Raw genomic sequence first — 15,880 nt, 5'->3', positions numbered from 1 at the left:
TGTTAAGGAAGGAAGGTGTTACATTTAGTATTCACTTGGAGCTAGGAAGATCTGCATATTGATTGCCATATGGGAAGGAAAGCATAGTAATTATATTACGGCTTGGGATATCAGCAAATTGTTACATGAAAAGAAAAGGGTTAAATGTAGGATTCACACAGGCTGGGGAGATTGGTAAATTGATTGTTATGTGGGGAGGATAGTGTTAAGCATATTTTGAGAAGGGAAAGTGTAAATTTATGAGAAGGAAAGATCAGCGTAGGATCTCTGGAGGGATTAACACATTGTTATATGGGAAGGATAGGGTTTCGCATAGTATCAGTTCAGGGCTTGGCAAACAGATTGCTTTATAATTATTAATAATATTATTATTATTATCATCATATATGCCAACCTATTCCGCAGCGCTTTACAATATTATAAAAGGGGGAGATTTAATAATAAATGAGACAATTTAAAAATGTTACAGGAAGAATAGGTTGATAAGGACCCTGCTTTTAATCTAGAGGAGATCTATATGAGAAGGAAAGAGTTAAAAGTCTTCCGTCAGGGCATGGCAGTTGGTAAATTTATTATACGGGGAGGTAAGGGTTGATGTAAAATTAACTCAGCATTGGAGCAATCACCAAATTGATCGCCAAATGGGAAGGAAATGGTTAAGTTTAGTATTCATTCAGGGACTGGGGACAATTTGATTTATTGCTCTGTCAGGACCTCTTGCAGCATGCCTCCTCACTCAGACAGGGTGCACACACTCCAGCGATACACACTAACATCTCTACTGGTAACAGACTATTGCATGACACAGGAAACATGCTGCTCTCTCCATGGCATCCTATTACCATGGCCTTTGTCTGTGGCCTTATATCTGTAGCATCCTCCGGAGTGATGGACAGTGAAACAGGTAAGTGTCTCTATATGTACAAACATCCCTGATGGCTTGGGCGAGCTGTGCCCTTGACTCTCCGAAGGTGAACATTTCAAGTAATGAAAGCTGATGTGGAAGAACGCAGCAGTATTGCAGGCAGTACAAGTCACAGAGAACCAGTATAGAATAACAAGTGACAAGATGTTGTTTTCTTAAGCTATTTCACTGTTTGGAAAAACAAACGCATTCCTCGAACAGAAGTTGCAAAGGGATGTTAAGAAATAAATTAAAAGTAGAAGAGAAATTGTCTACATATTGTAATGGGATGTATGAAGAACAGCTAAAAGTAGAATACAAGGTCTATGCATCTTAACGGGGTAATATTTAGATTGATTATGTAGACAGAGTAAAATATTTATATACCTTTTACAAAACTATGTATAAAAAACACACATATTTTTTTAATCTTCTCCCACTCTCATCAGCCCTTCTCTATGTCTTCCTTTTTGTATTCGTTCCACTACATCCCCATCACCTTCCTTGTTTCTCAATAATATTCTCCTTTCTTATTTATTTATTTTTGCATTCCTTTCTCCCTTTCTCTGTTTTTACATCTCTCTCCTTTCCGCTAACTGTCTCCCTCTCTCATTATAGCCACCTCTCCCTTTTTTCCTGCCTGTAAGTTCTCCTGTATAACAAGCACACCCATCTCCTCAAAATACAGAAACCTACCACTGAGAATACATTGATCTAGGTATCACATGACAGATGGCAAATTAGAGTGTTTTTTTTAATGTTCCAAATTCAGGGAAAAGTGCTAAATGTTGCAAGTTATTCTTTTGGTTTCCATCATGATTGTAGCCTTTTTAGCATCTTTATCCTAGAATAGCACAACGTTTGTTTCCTTGATAAATATGACCTTATACTCTTATTTGTTTATTTAATTTATTTTAAATATGAAATGAAAATGTAACATCATCCATTTCATGCCTTTGAAGATGAGATTATTATTCATACAAACCTAGAATGTGAAGGCAGATAAGAGCCATTCGGTCCATTTAGTCTGCCCAATTTTCTTAATACTTGCATAAGTCTCTTATAGCTAGGATAGCCTTATGCCTATCTTACGCATGCTTAAACTCCCTCACTGTGTTAACCTCTACCTAGTGATGTACCGAACTGTCCGCCGGCGAACAGTTCCCGGCGAAATTAGCGTGTTCGCGTTCGCCGCGGCGGGCGGACACATGCGCAGTTCGATCCGCCCCCTATTCGTCATCATTGGGCAAACTTTGACCCTGTGCCTCTCGGTCAGCAGACACATTCCAGCCAATCAGCAGCACTCCCTCCCTTCCACACCCTCCAACCTCCCTCCCAGCATCCATTTTCGATTCATTCGGAAGATGCATGCTTAGTGAGAGGAGGGAAAGTTTAGCTGCTGCTGATTAGATAGGGAAATTGATAGCTAGGCTAGGGTATTCAGTGTCCACTACAATCATGAAGGACTCATCTGATCTCTGCTGTAAGGACAGCACCCCAAAAAGCCCTTTTTAGGGCTATAACATCAGGCTGCTTTTTTTTTTTTTTTCCTGTGTAATGTAATTGCAGGTGCCTGCCTGCCAGCTTCTGTGTGAGGTTCACATTGGATACTGTGCCTACTTGCCCAGTGCCACCACTCATATCTGTTTTAACAATAGGTTAAGCTTTACATTTAAAATAAATATTTTTTTTTCACTGTAATAGAAGAGCAGTTGCCTGCCTGCCAGCTTCTGTGTGAGGTTCACATTGGATACTGTGCCTACTTGCCCAGTGCCACCACTCATATCTGTTTTAACAATTGGTTAAGCTTTAGATTTAAAATAAATAATTAGTTTTCACTGTAATAGAAGAGCAGTTGCCTGCCTGCCAGCTTCTGTGTCAGGTTGGATGCCTTGCCCATTTGCACAGTCAGTGCCACCACTCATATCTGTTTTAACAATTGGTTAAGCTTTAGATTTTAAATAAATAATTTTTTTCACTGTAATAGAAGAGCAGTTAGTTGTCTGCAAGCGTCTGGGTGTCAGGCCTACTTCAGCGTGTGCTCTGCAGACCTGTGCCAGCGTGCTTTGACAGTTGCCAATCATATCTGGTGTCTCTTTAGCGTGCTTTTACAAAGAAAAAAGGTTTCCAGTGTAAGCTAATAGCAGACAGTCAGTGTCCTTCAAGCGGCTCTGTCAGGCCTTCCTTCAGCGTGTGCCCTGCACAACCCTGCCAGCGTACTTTGACAGTTGCCACTCATATCTGGTGTCTCTATAGCGTGCTTTTACAACCAAAATTTTGTTTCCACTGTAATAGAAGAGCAGTTGCCTGCCTGCCAGCTTCTGTGTGAGGTTCACATTGGATACTGTGCCTACTTGCCCAGTGCCACCACTCATATCTGTTTTAACAATTGGTTAAGCTTTACATTTAAAATAAATATTTTTTTTCACTGTAATAGAAGAGCAGTTGCCTGCCTGCCAGCTTCTGTGTGAGGTTCACATTGGATACTGTGCCCACTTGCCCAGTGCCACCACTCATATCTGTTTTAACAATTGGTTAAGCTTTAGATTTAAAATAAATAATTTGTTTTCACTGTAATAGAAGAGCAGTTGCCTGCCTGCCAGCTTCTGTGTCAGGTTGGATGCCTTGCCCATTTGCACAGTCAGTGCCACCACTCATATCTGTTTTAACAATTGGTTAAGCTTTAGATTTTAAATAAATATTTTTTTCACTGTAATAGAAGAGCAGTTGCCTGCCTGCCAGCTTCTGTGTGAGGTTCACATTGGATACTGTGCCCACTTGCCCAGTGCCACCACTCATATCTGTTTTAACAATTGGTTAAGCTTTAGATTTAAAATAAATCATTTGTTTTCACTGTAATAGAAGAGCAGTTGCCTGCCTGCCAGCTTCTGTGCCATGTTGGATGCCTTGCCCATTTGCACAGTCAGTGCCACCACTCATATCTGTTTTAACAATAGCTTAAGCTTTAGATTTTAAAGAAATCATTTTTTTTCACTGTAATAGAAGATCAGTTAGTTGTCTGCAAGCGTCTGGGTGTCAGGCCTACTTCAGCGTGTGCTCTGCAGACCTGTGCCAGCGTGCTTTGACAGTTGCCAATCATATCTGGTGTCTCTTTAGCGTGCTTTTACAAAGAAAAAAGGTTTCCAGTGTAAGCTAATAACAGACAGTCAGTGTCCTTCAAGCGGCTCTGTCAGGCCTTCCTTCAGCGTGTGCCCTGCACAACCCTGCCAGCGTACTTTGACAGTTGCCACTCATATCTGGTGTCTCTATAGCGTGCTTTTACAACCAAAATTTTGTTTCCACTGTAATAGAAGAGCAGTTGCCTGCCTGCCAGCTTCTGTGTGAGGTTCACATTGGATACTGTGCCTACTTGCCCAGTGCCACCACTCATATCTGTTTTAACAATTGGTTAAGCTTTACATTTAAAATAAATATTTTTTTTTCACTGTAATAGAAGAGCAGTTGCCTGCCTGCCAGCTTCTGTGTGAGGTTCACATTGGATACTGTGCCCACTTGCCCAGTGCCACCACTCATATCTGTTTTAACAATAGGTTAAGCTTTACATTTAAAATAAATATTTTTTTTTCACTGTAATAGAAGAGCAGTTGCCTGCCTGCCAGCTTCTGTGTGAGGTTCACATTGGATACTGTGCCCACTTGCCCAGTGCCACCACTCATATCTGTTTTAACAATTGGTTAAGCTTTAGATTTAAAATAAATAATTTGTTTTCACTGTAATAGAAGAGCAGTTGCCTGCCTGCCAGCTTCTGTGTCAGGTTGGATGCCTTGCCCATTTGCACAGTCAGTGCCACCACTCATATCTGTTTTAACAATTGGTTAAGCTTTAGATTTTAAATAAATATTTTTTTTCACTGTAATAGAAGAGCAGTTGCCTGCCTGCCAGCTTCTGTGTGAGGTTCACATTGGATACTGTGCCCACTTGCCCAGTGCCACCACTCATATCTGTTTTAACAATTTGTTAAGCTTTAGATTTAAAATAAATAATTTGTTTTCACTGTAATAGAAGAGCAGTTGCCTGCCTGCCAGCTTCTGTGTCAGGTTGGATGCCTTGCCCATTTGCACAGTCAGTGCCACCACTCATATCTGTTTTAACAATTGGTTAAGCTTTAGATTTTAAATAAATATTTTTTTTTCACTGTAATAGAAGAGCAGTTGCCTGCCTGCCAGCTTCTGTGTGAGGTTCACATTGGATACTGTGCCCACTTGCCCAGTGCCACCACTCATATCTGTTTTAACAATTGGTTAAGCTTTAGATTTAAAATAAATAATTTGTTTTCACTGTAATAGAAGAGCAGTTGCCTGCCTGCCAGCTTCTGTGTCAGGTTGGATGCCTTGCCCATTTGCACAGTCAGTGCCACCACTCATATCTGTTTTAACAATTGGTTAAGCTTTAGATTTTAAATAAATATTTTTTTTCACTGTAATAGAAGAGCAGTTGCCTGCCTGCCAGCTTCTGTGTGAGGTTCACATTGGATACTGTTCCCACTTGCCCAGTGCCACCACTCATATCTGTTTTAACATTGGTTAAGCTTTAGATTTAAAATAAATAATTTGTTTTCACTGTAATAGAAGAGCAGTTGCCTGCCTGCCAGCTTCTGTGTCAGGTTGGATGCCTTGCCCATTTGCACAGTCAGTGCCACCACTCATATCTGTTTTAACAATAGCTTAAGCTTTAGATTTTAAAGAAATCATTTTTTTTCACTGTAAGAGAAGATCAGTTAGTTGTCTGCAAGCGTCTGGGTGTCAGGCCTATTCAGCGTGGGCTCTGTAGACCTGTTCCAGCGTGCTTTGACAGTTGCCAATCATATTTGGTGTCTCTATAGCGTGCTTTTAAAACCAAAATTTGTTTTTCACTGTTATAGATTGAATAGCAGTTACTTGTCTTCAAGCGGCTCTGTCAGTCCTTCCTTCAGCGTGTGCTCTGCAGAACTGTTCCAGTGCACATTGCCAATCATATCTGGTGTCTCTATAGCGTGCTTTTAAAACCAAAATTAGTTTTTCACTGTTATAGATTGAATAGCAGTTACTTGTCTTCAAGCGGGTGTCTCAGGCCTACAGTGTGTGCTCTGCAGAACTGTTCCAGTGCACATTGCCAATCATATCTGGTGTCTCTATAGCGTGCTTTTAAAACCAAAATTTGTTTTTCACTGTTATAGATTGAATAGCAGTTACTTGTCATCAAGCGGCTCTGTCAGTCCTTCCTTCAGCGTGTGCTCTGCAGAACTGTTCCAGTGCACATTGCCAATCATATCTGGTGTCTCTATAGCGTGCTTTTAAAACCAAAATTTATTTTTCACTGTTATAGATTGAATAGCAGTTACTTGTCATCAAGCGGGTGTCTCAGGCCTACAGTGTCTGCTCTGCAGAACTGTTCCAGTGCACATTGCCAATCATATCTGGTGTCTCTATAGCGTGCTTTTAAAAACAAAATTTATTTTTCACTGTTATAGATTGAATAGCAGTTACTTGTCTTCAAGCGGGTGTCTTAGGCCTACAGTGTGTGCTCTGCAGAACTGTTACAGTTCACATTGCCAATCATATCTGGTCTCACAGTAGCTTGCACGCATAGTACCACTAATCCCCCCAAAAATGACAGGCAGAGGCAGGCCACCCGCAGGGGCCGTCGTGGTCGTGGTGCTGTGATTCCCTTTTGCCCTAGAATAATGCCCAGTTTTCAGAAGCCACGTACCCTGAACTTGAAAAGTTCTGAGGACATAGTTGACTGGCTAACACAGGACACCCAATCTTGTACAGCCTCCGCTCGGAACCTTGATGCACCATCCTCCTCCAGCTTAGCTTCAGGCACCTCTCAAGATAGCACTCACCCGCCTGCCGCCATCACCAAAACTAGCACCACAGCCGCTTTACTTGGTATGTCAGAGGAGTTATTCACAAACCCGTTTGAAGAAATGAGTGATGCGCAACCATTATTGCTAGAGGATGTAGATAACAGGGATATGTCTCAGGCAGGCAGCATTAAACACATGGAGGTACGGTGTGATGATGATGATGTTGTACCCGCTGCTGCTTCCTTTTCTGAGTTGTCAGATACGAGCGAAGCGGTTGATGATGACGATGCGTCCATGGATGTCACGTGGGTGCCCGCTCGGCAAGAAGAAGAACAGGGCGAAAGTTCAGATGGGGAGACAGAGAGGAGGAGGAGACGAGTTGGAAGCAGGGGGGGGTCGTCGCAAGGAGCTAGTGGCACAGTCAGACAGCATGCATCGGCACCCGGGGTCAGCCCGACAGCACGCCAATCAACGCATGCTGTGTCCACCACCAGAATGCCGTCATTGCAGAGCTCAGCAGTGTGACATTTTTTTTGTGTGTCTGTCTCTGACAACAGCGATGCCATTTGCAACCTGTGCCAAAGGAAACTGAGTCGTGGGAGGTCCAACACCCACCTAGGTACAACTGCTTTGCGTAGGCACATGATCTCACATCACAAACGCCTATGGGATCAACACATGAGTACAAGCAGCACGCCTACTCTAAGCCGCCATCCTCCTCCTGGTCCAGCATCTTCAGCCACGTCAACCACTGCTGTCCTTCTTGCCCCCTCTCAACCATCCGCCACTCCGTCTCCCGCCTTGAGCAGTTCCCGCTCATCTGCCCACAGTCCTGTGTTTCTGTCAAGGACATGTTTGAGCGTAAGAAGCCAATGTCACCAAGTCACCCCCTTGCCCAGCGTCTGACAGCTGGCTTGTCCGAACTATTAGCCCGCCAGCTTTTACCATACAATCTGGTTGAGTCTGAGGCGTTCAAAAAATTTGTAGCTATTGGGACACCGCAGTGGAAGGTACCCGGCCGGAATTTCTTTTCACAAAAGGCAATCCCCAACTTGTACTCGATTGTGCAAAAGGAAGTCATGGCATGTCTGGCACACAGTGTTGGGGCAAGGGTCCATCTGACCACTGATACCTGGTCTGCAAAGCATGGTCAGGGCAGGTATATCACCTACACTGCGCATTGGGTAAACCTGCTGACGGCTGACAAGCAAGGAATGCGTGGCATTGCAGAGGAGTTGGTGACACCGCCACGAATTGCAGGCAGTCCTGCTGCCACCTCCTCTACTCCTCCTACTCCATCCTCTTCCATAACTTCCTCGGCTGAGTCCTCTTGTGCCGCTGCTTCTTGCTCCACATCAACGGCACCCCCCCAGCTCCCCAGGTACTATTCCACATCCCGGATACGGCAGTGTCACGCCGTCTTGGGTTTGACTTGCTTGAAAGCAGAGAGTCACACCGGACAAGCACTCCTGTCCGCCCTGAACGCACAGGTGGAAAAGTGGCTGACTCCGCAGCAACTGGATATCGGCAAAGTGGTGTGTGACAACGGAAAAAATTTGATAGCGGCATTGAAGTTGGGCAAGTTGACACATGTGCCGTGCATGGCACATGTGTGTAATCTGATCGTACAACGCTTTGTGCATAAGTACACAGGCTTACAGGACGTCCTGAAGCAGGCCAGGAAGGTGTGTGGCCATTTCAGGCGTTCCTACACGGCCATGGCTCACTTTGCCGATATCCAGCGGCGAAACAACATGCCAGTGAGGCGCTTGATTTGCGACAGCCCTACACGTTGGAATTCAACACTCCTAATGTTCGACCGCCTGCTCCAACAAGAAAAAGCTGTTAATGAATATTTGTATGACCGGGGTGCTAGGACAGCCTCTGGGGAGCTGGGAATTTTTTTGCCACGTTACTGGATGCTCATGCGCAATGCCTGTAGGCTCATGCGTCCTTTTGAGGAGGTGACAAACCTAGTCAGTCGCAACAAAGGCACCATCAGCGACATCATACCATTTGTTTTCTTCATGGAGCGTGCCCTGCGAAGAGTGCTGGATCAGGCTGTAGATGAGCGTGAAGAGGAAGAGGAAGAGTTGTGGTCACCATCACCACCAGAAACAGCCTTATCAGCATCGCTTGCTGGACCTGCGGCAACGCTGGAAGAGGATTGTGAGGAAGAGGAGTCATAGGAGGATTGTAGCTTTGAGGAGGAGGAGGAGGAGCAAGACCAAACACAACAGGCATCCCAGGGTGCTCGTTGTCACCTATCTGGTACCCGTGGTGTTGTACGTGGCTGGGGGGAAGAACATACCTTCAATGACATCAGTGAGGAGGAGGAACGGGAAATGAGTAGCTCGGCATCCAACCTTGTGCAAATGGGGTCTTTCATGCTGTCCTGCCTGTTGAGGGACCCTCGTATAAAAAGGCTGAAGGAGAACGACCTGTACTGGGTGTCCACGCTACTAGACCCCCGGTATAAGCAGAAAGTGGCGGAAATGTTACCGAATTACAACAAGTCGGAAAGGATGCAGCATTTGCAAAATAAATTAAAAAGTATGCTTTACACAGCGTATAAGGGTGATGTCACAGCACAACGGGAATCTAACAGGGGGAGAGGTGGAAGTCATCCTCCTCCTCCTCCCACGACCACGCCGGCAAGGACAGGACGCTTTAAAGACGTGTTGTTGATGGAGGACATGCGGACCTTTTTAAGTCCTATGCATCGCCACAGCCCTTCGGGATCCACCCTCAGAGAGCGACTCGACCTACAGGTAGCAGACTACCTCGCCTTAACTGCAGATATCGACACTCTGAGGAGCGATGAACCCCTTGACTACTGGGTGTGCAGGCTTGACCTGTGGCCTGATCTATCCCAATTTGCGATAGAACTTCTGGCCTGCCCCGCTTCAAGTGTCCTGTCAGAAAGGACCTTCAGTGCAGCAGGAGGTATTGTCACTGAGAAGAGAAGTCGCCTAGGTCAAAAAAGTCTAGATTACCTCACCTTTATTAAGATGAATGAGGGATGGATCCCGAAGGGACTGACACTGGGCGATACATTCGCTTAAAAAAGGCCTGATGAGATGAGCTGCCTTGGGCTAAAAATGGTCCACACGCTGCTGTATTTTAGCTCTGAATGACGTTTGACTTGCGTGACTTATCCGCCACCAACTAGGGTTCAAGCCGCCATGTTTTAGGGCACTTTCTGCCTGTGAAACAAACATCAATTTTTCTGGACGCTGCTACAGCAGCGGCTGCAACAATACCAAATTTTTCAGGCATGTGTACATGCCTAATTTTTAGGCCAACTGGTGCAGCACTGTGGCTTCAAAAACCAAACCAAAAATTAAAATCCTCCAAGATGGCACCAATATACCAGTGGTCTAAGCATCTTCCCACCTTGGCCTAAAAAGGGGAGGTGATTCAACAATTAAAAATCTCTGCCATTTACACGTCCACTGATAGGAGACGCGGAAGGTATTAAACTGATATGAACAATACTCCACTCCTATCAGTAGGTCCGTCCCATTGTGATTTATGCCCCCCACCCACCGCGCAGGGATGGGGGCCGGGGGGGAGGAAAGTAGGCCCCCCCATTGTGATTTATGCCCCCCACCCACCGCGCAGGGGTGGGGGCCGAGGGGGGGAGGACAGTAGGTCACCCCATTGTGATTTATGGCCCCCACCCACCGCGCAGGGGTTGGGGAGGACAGTAGCTCCCCCAGTGTGTATCAGGGGCTTTGAGGACAGGTGTCAATCCATACCTGCCAAGTGACCCTATGTAGGGGGAACAGTCTCTATTCTGCTCTGTGTCAGTGTGTATCATGGTCTCTGTGGACGGGGAACAGTCTCTATTCTGCTCTGTGTCAGTGTGTATCATGGTCTCTGTGGACAGGGAACAGTCCCTATTCTGCTCTGTGTCAGTGTGTATCATGGTCTCTGTGGACGGGGAACAGTCTCTATTCTGCTCTGTGTCAGTGTGTTTCAGGGGTTTTGAGGACAGGTGTCAATCCATATCTGCCAAGTGACCCTATGTAGGGGTAACAGTCCCTATTCTGCTCTGTGTCAGTGTGTATCATGGTCTCTGTGGACAGGGAACAGTCTCTATTCTGCTCTGTGTCAGTGTGTATCAGGGGTTTTGAGGACAGGTGTCAATCCATATCTGCCAAGTGACCCTATGTAGGGGGAACAGTCCCTATTCTGCTCTGTGTCAGTGTGTATCAGGGGTTTTGAGGACAGGTGTCAATCCATATCTGCCAAGTGACCCTATGTAGGGGGAACAGTCTCTATTCTGCTCTGTGTCAGTGTGTATCAGGGCTGGGCTTTGAGGACAGGTGTCAATGTTAGGTGATTTCTGCCCTTTATGGATTAAAAGCAGACTCTGCATCAACTGTGCAATTTTCCATGGGAATTTTGCCATGGATCCCCCTCTGGCATGCCACAGTCCAGGTGTTAGTCCCCTTGAAACAACTTTTCCATCACTATTGTGGCCAGAAAGAGTCCCTGTTGTTTTTAAAATTCACCTGCCCATTGAAGTCAATGGCAGTTCGCGCGGTTCGCCGGTTCGCGAACATTTGCGGAAGTTCGCGTTCGCAAACCGAAAATTTCGGGTTCGCGACAACACTACCTCTACCACTTCAGCTGGAAGGCCATTTTTTATGCATCCACTACTCTCTCGGTAAAGTAATACTTCCTGATATTATTTTAAACCTTTGCCCCTCTAATTTAAGACAATGCCTTCTTGTTGTGGTAGTTTTCCATCTTCCATATTGCAGTCTTGTTAAAAACATAGCAGTCATAATTTCAAGTGTTTATGTAAAGCACGTGCTCAGCAGGCCATGGAGTTAATGCTATTCTGAGATAAGCCTATCTCTGGTACTCAAATAGCATTGCTCCCATAAATGTCAATGGGAGAACTGTCTCCAACTGTATCTCACGTAGGAAAATCTAGGCCAGAAACATGCAACGTGCCAGTGCTATATAAGAGACAATGGCTGATATTTAGTAAGAAAAACAGGTGCTGTTCTGGTGCAAAGAGCTAGATAAGAAGCAATCACATATTAAAGCAACAGAATGTCTCTCAACATTCTGCAATTTGCACCAAAAGCAGCACTTGTTTTGCCTGGATCCATCTCTCCCTAGTAACCACAGAATTAAATTGATTGGATAACATTTTTCTTTCATAAGTTTGATCCTGAAAGCAGTAAAGACTATTGGAAAGGTTCATGTATAGGTAATAGGTAACACAATCCCTTGTCCTGGAATCCTTGGTGCTTTGGTGGATAAGCCCCAGTACCAAAGGAACCAACTATCAGATTTAAATGTAGAAAAGAATCCAGGCACTCCAAGGTATTCCAACAGATAGGCAATTTTATTGGACCCAAGCACCAAAAAACAAATGTTTCGACCCCTTAGGATCTGGTAGACTTAGAGTTGTGGATAAAAGGCATATTGCACAGTCTGTTGCTCTACATAATTCATTTTCTGCACTTTCAGAGTGTAATGGTGTTATGGAGAGAGGCACTGAGGCTAGTGGTGTTGTGGAGAGAGTCATTGAGGCTAGTGGTGTTGTGGAGAGAGGCATTGAGGCTAGTGGTGTTGTGGAGAGAGGCACTGAGGCTAGTGGTGTTGTGCAGAGAGGCACTGAGGCTAGTTGTGTTGTGGAGAGAGGCATTGAGGCTAGTGGTGTTGTGGAGAGAGTCACTGAGGCTAGTGGTGTTGTGGAGAGATGCACTGAGGCTAGTGGTGTTGTGGAGAGAGGCACTGAGGCTAGTGGTGTTGTGCAGAGAGGCACTGAGGCTAGTGGTGTTGTGGAGAGAGGCATTGAGGGTAGTGGTGTTGTGGAGAGAGGCACTGAGGCTAGTGGTGTTGTGGAGAGAGGCATTGAGGCTAGTGGTGTTGTGGAGAGAGGCACTGAGGCTAGTGGTGTTGTGAAGAGAGGCACTGAGGCTAGTGGTGTTGTGGAGAGAGGCATTGAGGCTAGTGGTGTTGTGGAGAGAGGCATTGAGGCTAGTGGTGTTGTGGAGAGAGGCACTGAGGCTAGTGGCTTGGTGAATGGTGTCGGGAGCAAGGATTTGGCTTTATTTCTCATGGTAGCTCTGTTTGGAATGGAAATAAACTGTACAAAAAAAAGATGGTTTGCATCTTTCTCAAAAGGGAACAAATGTTCTCAGTGAGCAGTTTAGAGGTTTTGCTAGGATGTATTTAAACTAGGAGGGCGGGGGCAAAAGGGTGATAAAACATCAATCCAATTGTCCCCCAAAACAAGGACAGAAGGTGCCTGTAGCAAGTGTGTTAAAAAAAATTATAAGTTTAGAGTCATGTCTACAAATGCTCGCAGTTTAGGGAATAAGATTCATGAACTTGTGGCAATAATGGCAACTGATAGTGTAGATTTAGTCGCTGTTACCGAGACATGGTATAATGAGAAAAATGACTGGGACATAGCAATACCAGGGTACTCTTTATATAGAAAAGACAGGGAAGGCAGGAAAGGGGTAGAGGTGGCCCTTTATGTGAAGGATAGCATAAAATCTAGCCTAATAAAAGTTAGTGAGGCGAACATAGAGTATGTTTGGGTTACATTAGAATTTGGTAATCACACAGTAACTTGTGTAGGTGTGATTTATTGGCCTACTAGTTGAGGAACTAGCTAAAATGACAATGAAGGGGGAAGTTATCATCATGGGTGACTTTAATCTTCCTGATGTGAATTGGAAAACAAAAATAGCTGCTTGTGCCAGGAGCACACATATTCTAAACTCCCTACTGGGATTGTCTCTAAAACAAGGCGTTGAGGAGCCAACTCATAAAGAGGCCATACTAGGTTTAGTGTTAACAAATGGAGATTTGGTATCCGATATTACAGTAGGTGAAAGTTTAGGATCCAGTGATCATCAGTCAGTGTGGTTTAATATAAGAACAGTGACTAAGTCACACCACACAAAAACAAAAGTTTTAGACTTTAGAAAAACAGACTTTTCTAAAATTAGAATATGTGTAAAGGAGTCATTATCAGACTGGAGCAATTTAAATGGAGTCTAAGAGAAATGGGATTATTTAAAAGTTGCACTACTGAAGGCAACAGAAAATTGCATTAGGCTTGTCAGTGAAAGCAAAAAATTCAAGAAACCACTGTGGTACTCTGCAGATGTGGCCAAAATAGTAAAAAACAAAATGTTAGCATTTAGTAATTATAAAAAAAAGAGGCTAAGAAAGAGGCTAAGTAAGTTATAGGAGCTTCCAAATCACACACAGAAGAGAAAATAGCACAGTCAGTAAAAAAGGGGGACAAAACTTTTTTTAGATACATAAATGAGAAAAGAAAAGTAAAACAAGGATTAGTTAGATTAAAAACAAAAGAAGGAAGGTATGTAGAAGAGGATAAAGGTCTAGCTGACTGCCTCAGTGAATATTTTTGTTTGGTATTTACAGATGAAAATGAAGGAAAAAGGATAAATTAGTCATTTATTACACGTGAGTTTACAGAGGAAGAGGTTCTATTTCAACTGTCAAAAGTAAAGACAAATAAGTCAATGGGACCTGATGGAATACACCCAAAGCTATTAAAAGTGCTTACTGGTGTACTAGCAAAACCATTAACAGATTTATTTAACCAATCATTGATAACAGGAGTAGTCCCAGAAGATTGGAAGTTGGCGAATGTTGTGCCCATTCACAAGAAAGGTAATAGGGAGGAGTCGGGCAACTATAGGCCAGTAAGCCTTACTTCAGTAGTAGGGAAAGTGATGGAAACAATGTTAAAGGATAGGATTTTTGAACATCTAAAAACACATGGATTTCAAGATCAGAAACAACATGGTTTTATTTCAGGGAGATCATGCCAAACTAATCTTATTGATTTTTTTGATTGGGTAACTAAAATTATAGATCAGGGTGGTGCAGTAGACATTGCTTACCGAGATTTCAGTAAGGATTTTGACACAGTTGCACATAGAAGGCTTACCAATAAACTGCAATAAGTTTGGATTCCAATATTGTTGGGTAAGGCAGTGTCTGAGTGACAGGCAACAGAGGGTTGTATTTAATGGAGTATATTCGAAGCATGGGCTTGTCACCAGTGGAGTACCTCAGGGATCTGTACTTGGACCCATTCTCTTTAATATTTTTATTAGTGATATTGCAGAAGGTCTTGATGGTAAGGTATGTCTTTTTGCTGATGATACTAAGATATGTAACACGGTTGATGTTCCAGGAGGGATAAGCCAAATGGCTAATGATTTAGGTAAACTAGAAAAATGGTCAGAGTTGTGGCAACTGACATTTAATGTGGATAAGTGCAAGATAATGCATCTTGGACGTAAAAACCCAAGGGCAGAGTACAGAATATTTGATAGAGTCCTAACCTCAACATCTGAGGAAAGGGATTTAAGGGTGATTATTTCTGATTACTTAAAGGTAGGCAGACAATGTAATAGAGCAGCAGGAAATGCTAGCAGAATGCTTGGTTGTATAGGGAGAGGTATTAGCAGTAGAAAGAGGGAAGTGCTCATGCCATTGTACAGAACACTGGTGAGACCTCACTCGGAGTATTGTACGTAGTACAGGAGACCATATCTTCGGAAGGATATTGATACCTTAGAGAGAATTCAGAGAAGGGCTACTAAACTGGTTCATGGATTTCAGGATAAAACTTACCAGGAAAGGTTAAAGGATCTTAACATGTATAGCTTGGAGGAAAGAGGAGACAGGGGGGATATGATAGAAACATTTAAATACATAAAAGGAATCAACACAGTAAAGGAGGAGACCATATTTAAAAGAAGAAAAACTACCACAACAAGAGGACATAGTCTTAAATTAGAGGGGCAAAGGTTAGGGCTTGACAAAGGCCCTAAGGGGTCGAAACGTTGTTTTTGGTGCTTGGGTCCAATAAAATTGCCTATCTTTTGGAATACCTTGGAGTGCCTGGATTCTTTTCTACATTTATATTGGAAAGGTTCAGTCATGATGTTCATTCTTGCCTGATCCAATAGCAATTTATACTGTGCTTCCTGTGCTTGTGCCGATATTACATATTGCATATGGTTTAATGCAACACTAGATATCCATTTTGCTGAGTATATCAACAAAAGATCTTATGCTATCAACAATCTCTGCATTTGTCCTGGAGCTGCTTCTGACAGTGTACATCAGACATGACAATTAAC

The 15,880-nt window shown here is 43.7% G+C and overlaps 1 protein-coding gene across 1 annotated transcript in view; it reads left to right on the top strand.

The window, feature by feature from the left end:
* The first annotated feature begins 711 nt into the window (after window positions 1–711).
* The window catches only part of EMB (embigin), a 38,264-nt gene continuing 23,095 nt past the window's right edge, over window positions 712–15,880 (top strand). Inside the window, exon 1 of the mRNA XM_063456877.1 lies at window positions 712–904. Within this exon, the coding sequence (XP_063312947.1) occupies window positions 814–904 (91 nt within the window). The 5' untranslated portion in view covers window positions 712–813. The remainder of the gene's footprint in view (window positions 905–15,880) is intronic.

The sequence above is a fragment of the Pelobates fuscus genome, chromosome 5, assembly GCF_036172605.1.
Source record: "Pelobates fuscus isolate aPelFus1 chromosome 5, aPelFus1.pri, whole genome shotgun sequence".
Taxonomy (NCBI): Eukaryota; Metazoa; Chordata; class Amphibia; order Anura; family Pelobatidae; genus Pelobates; species Pelobates fuscus.
This window is presented reverse-complemented; position numbering and strand designations above follow the sequence as displayed.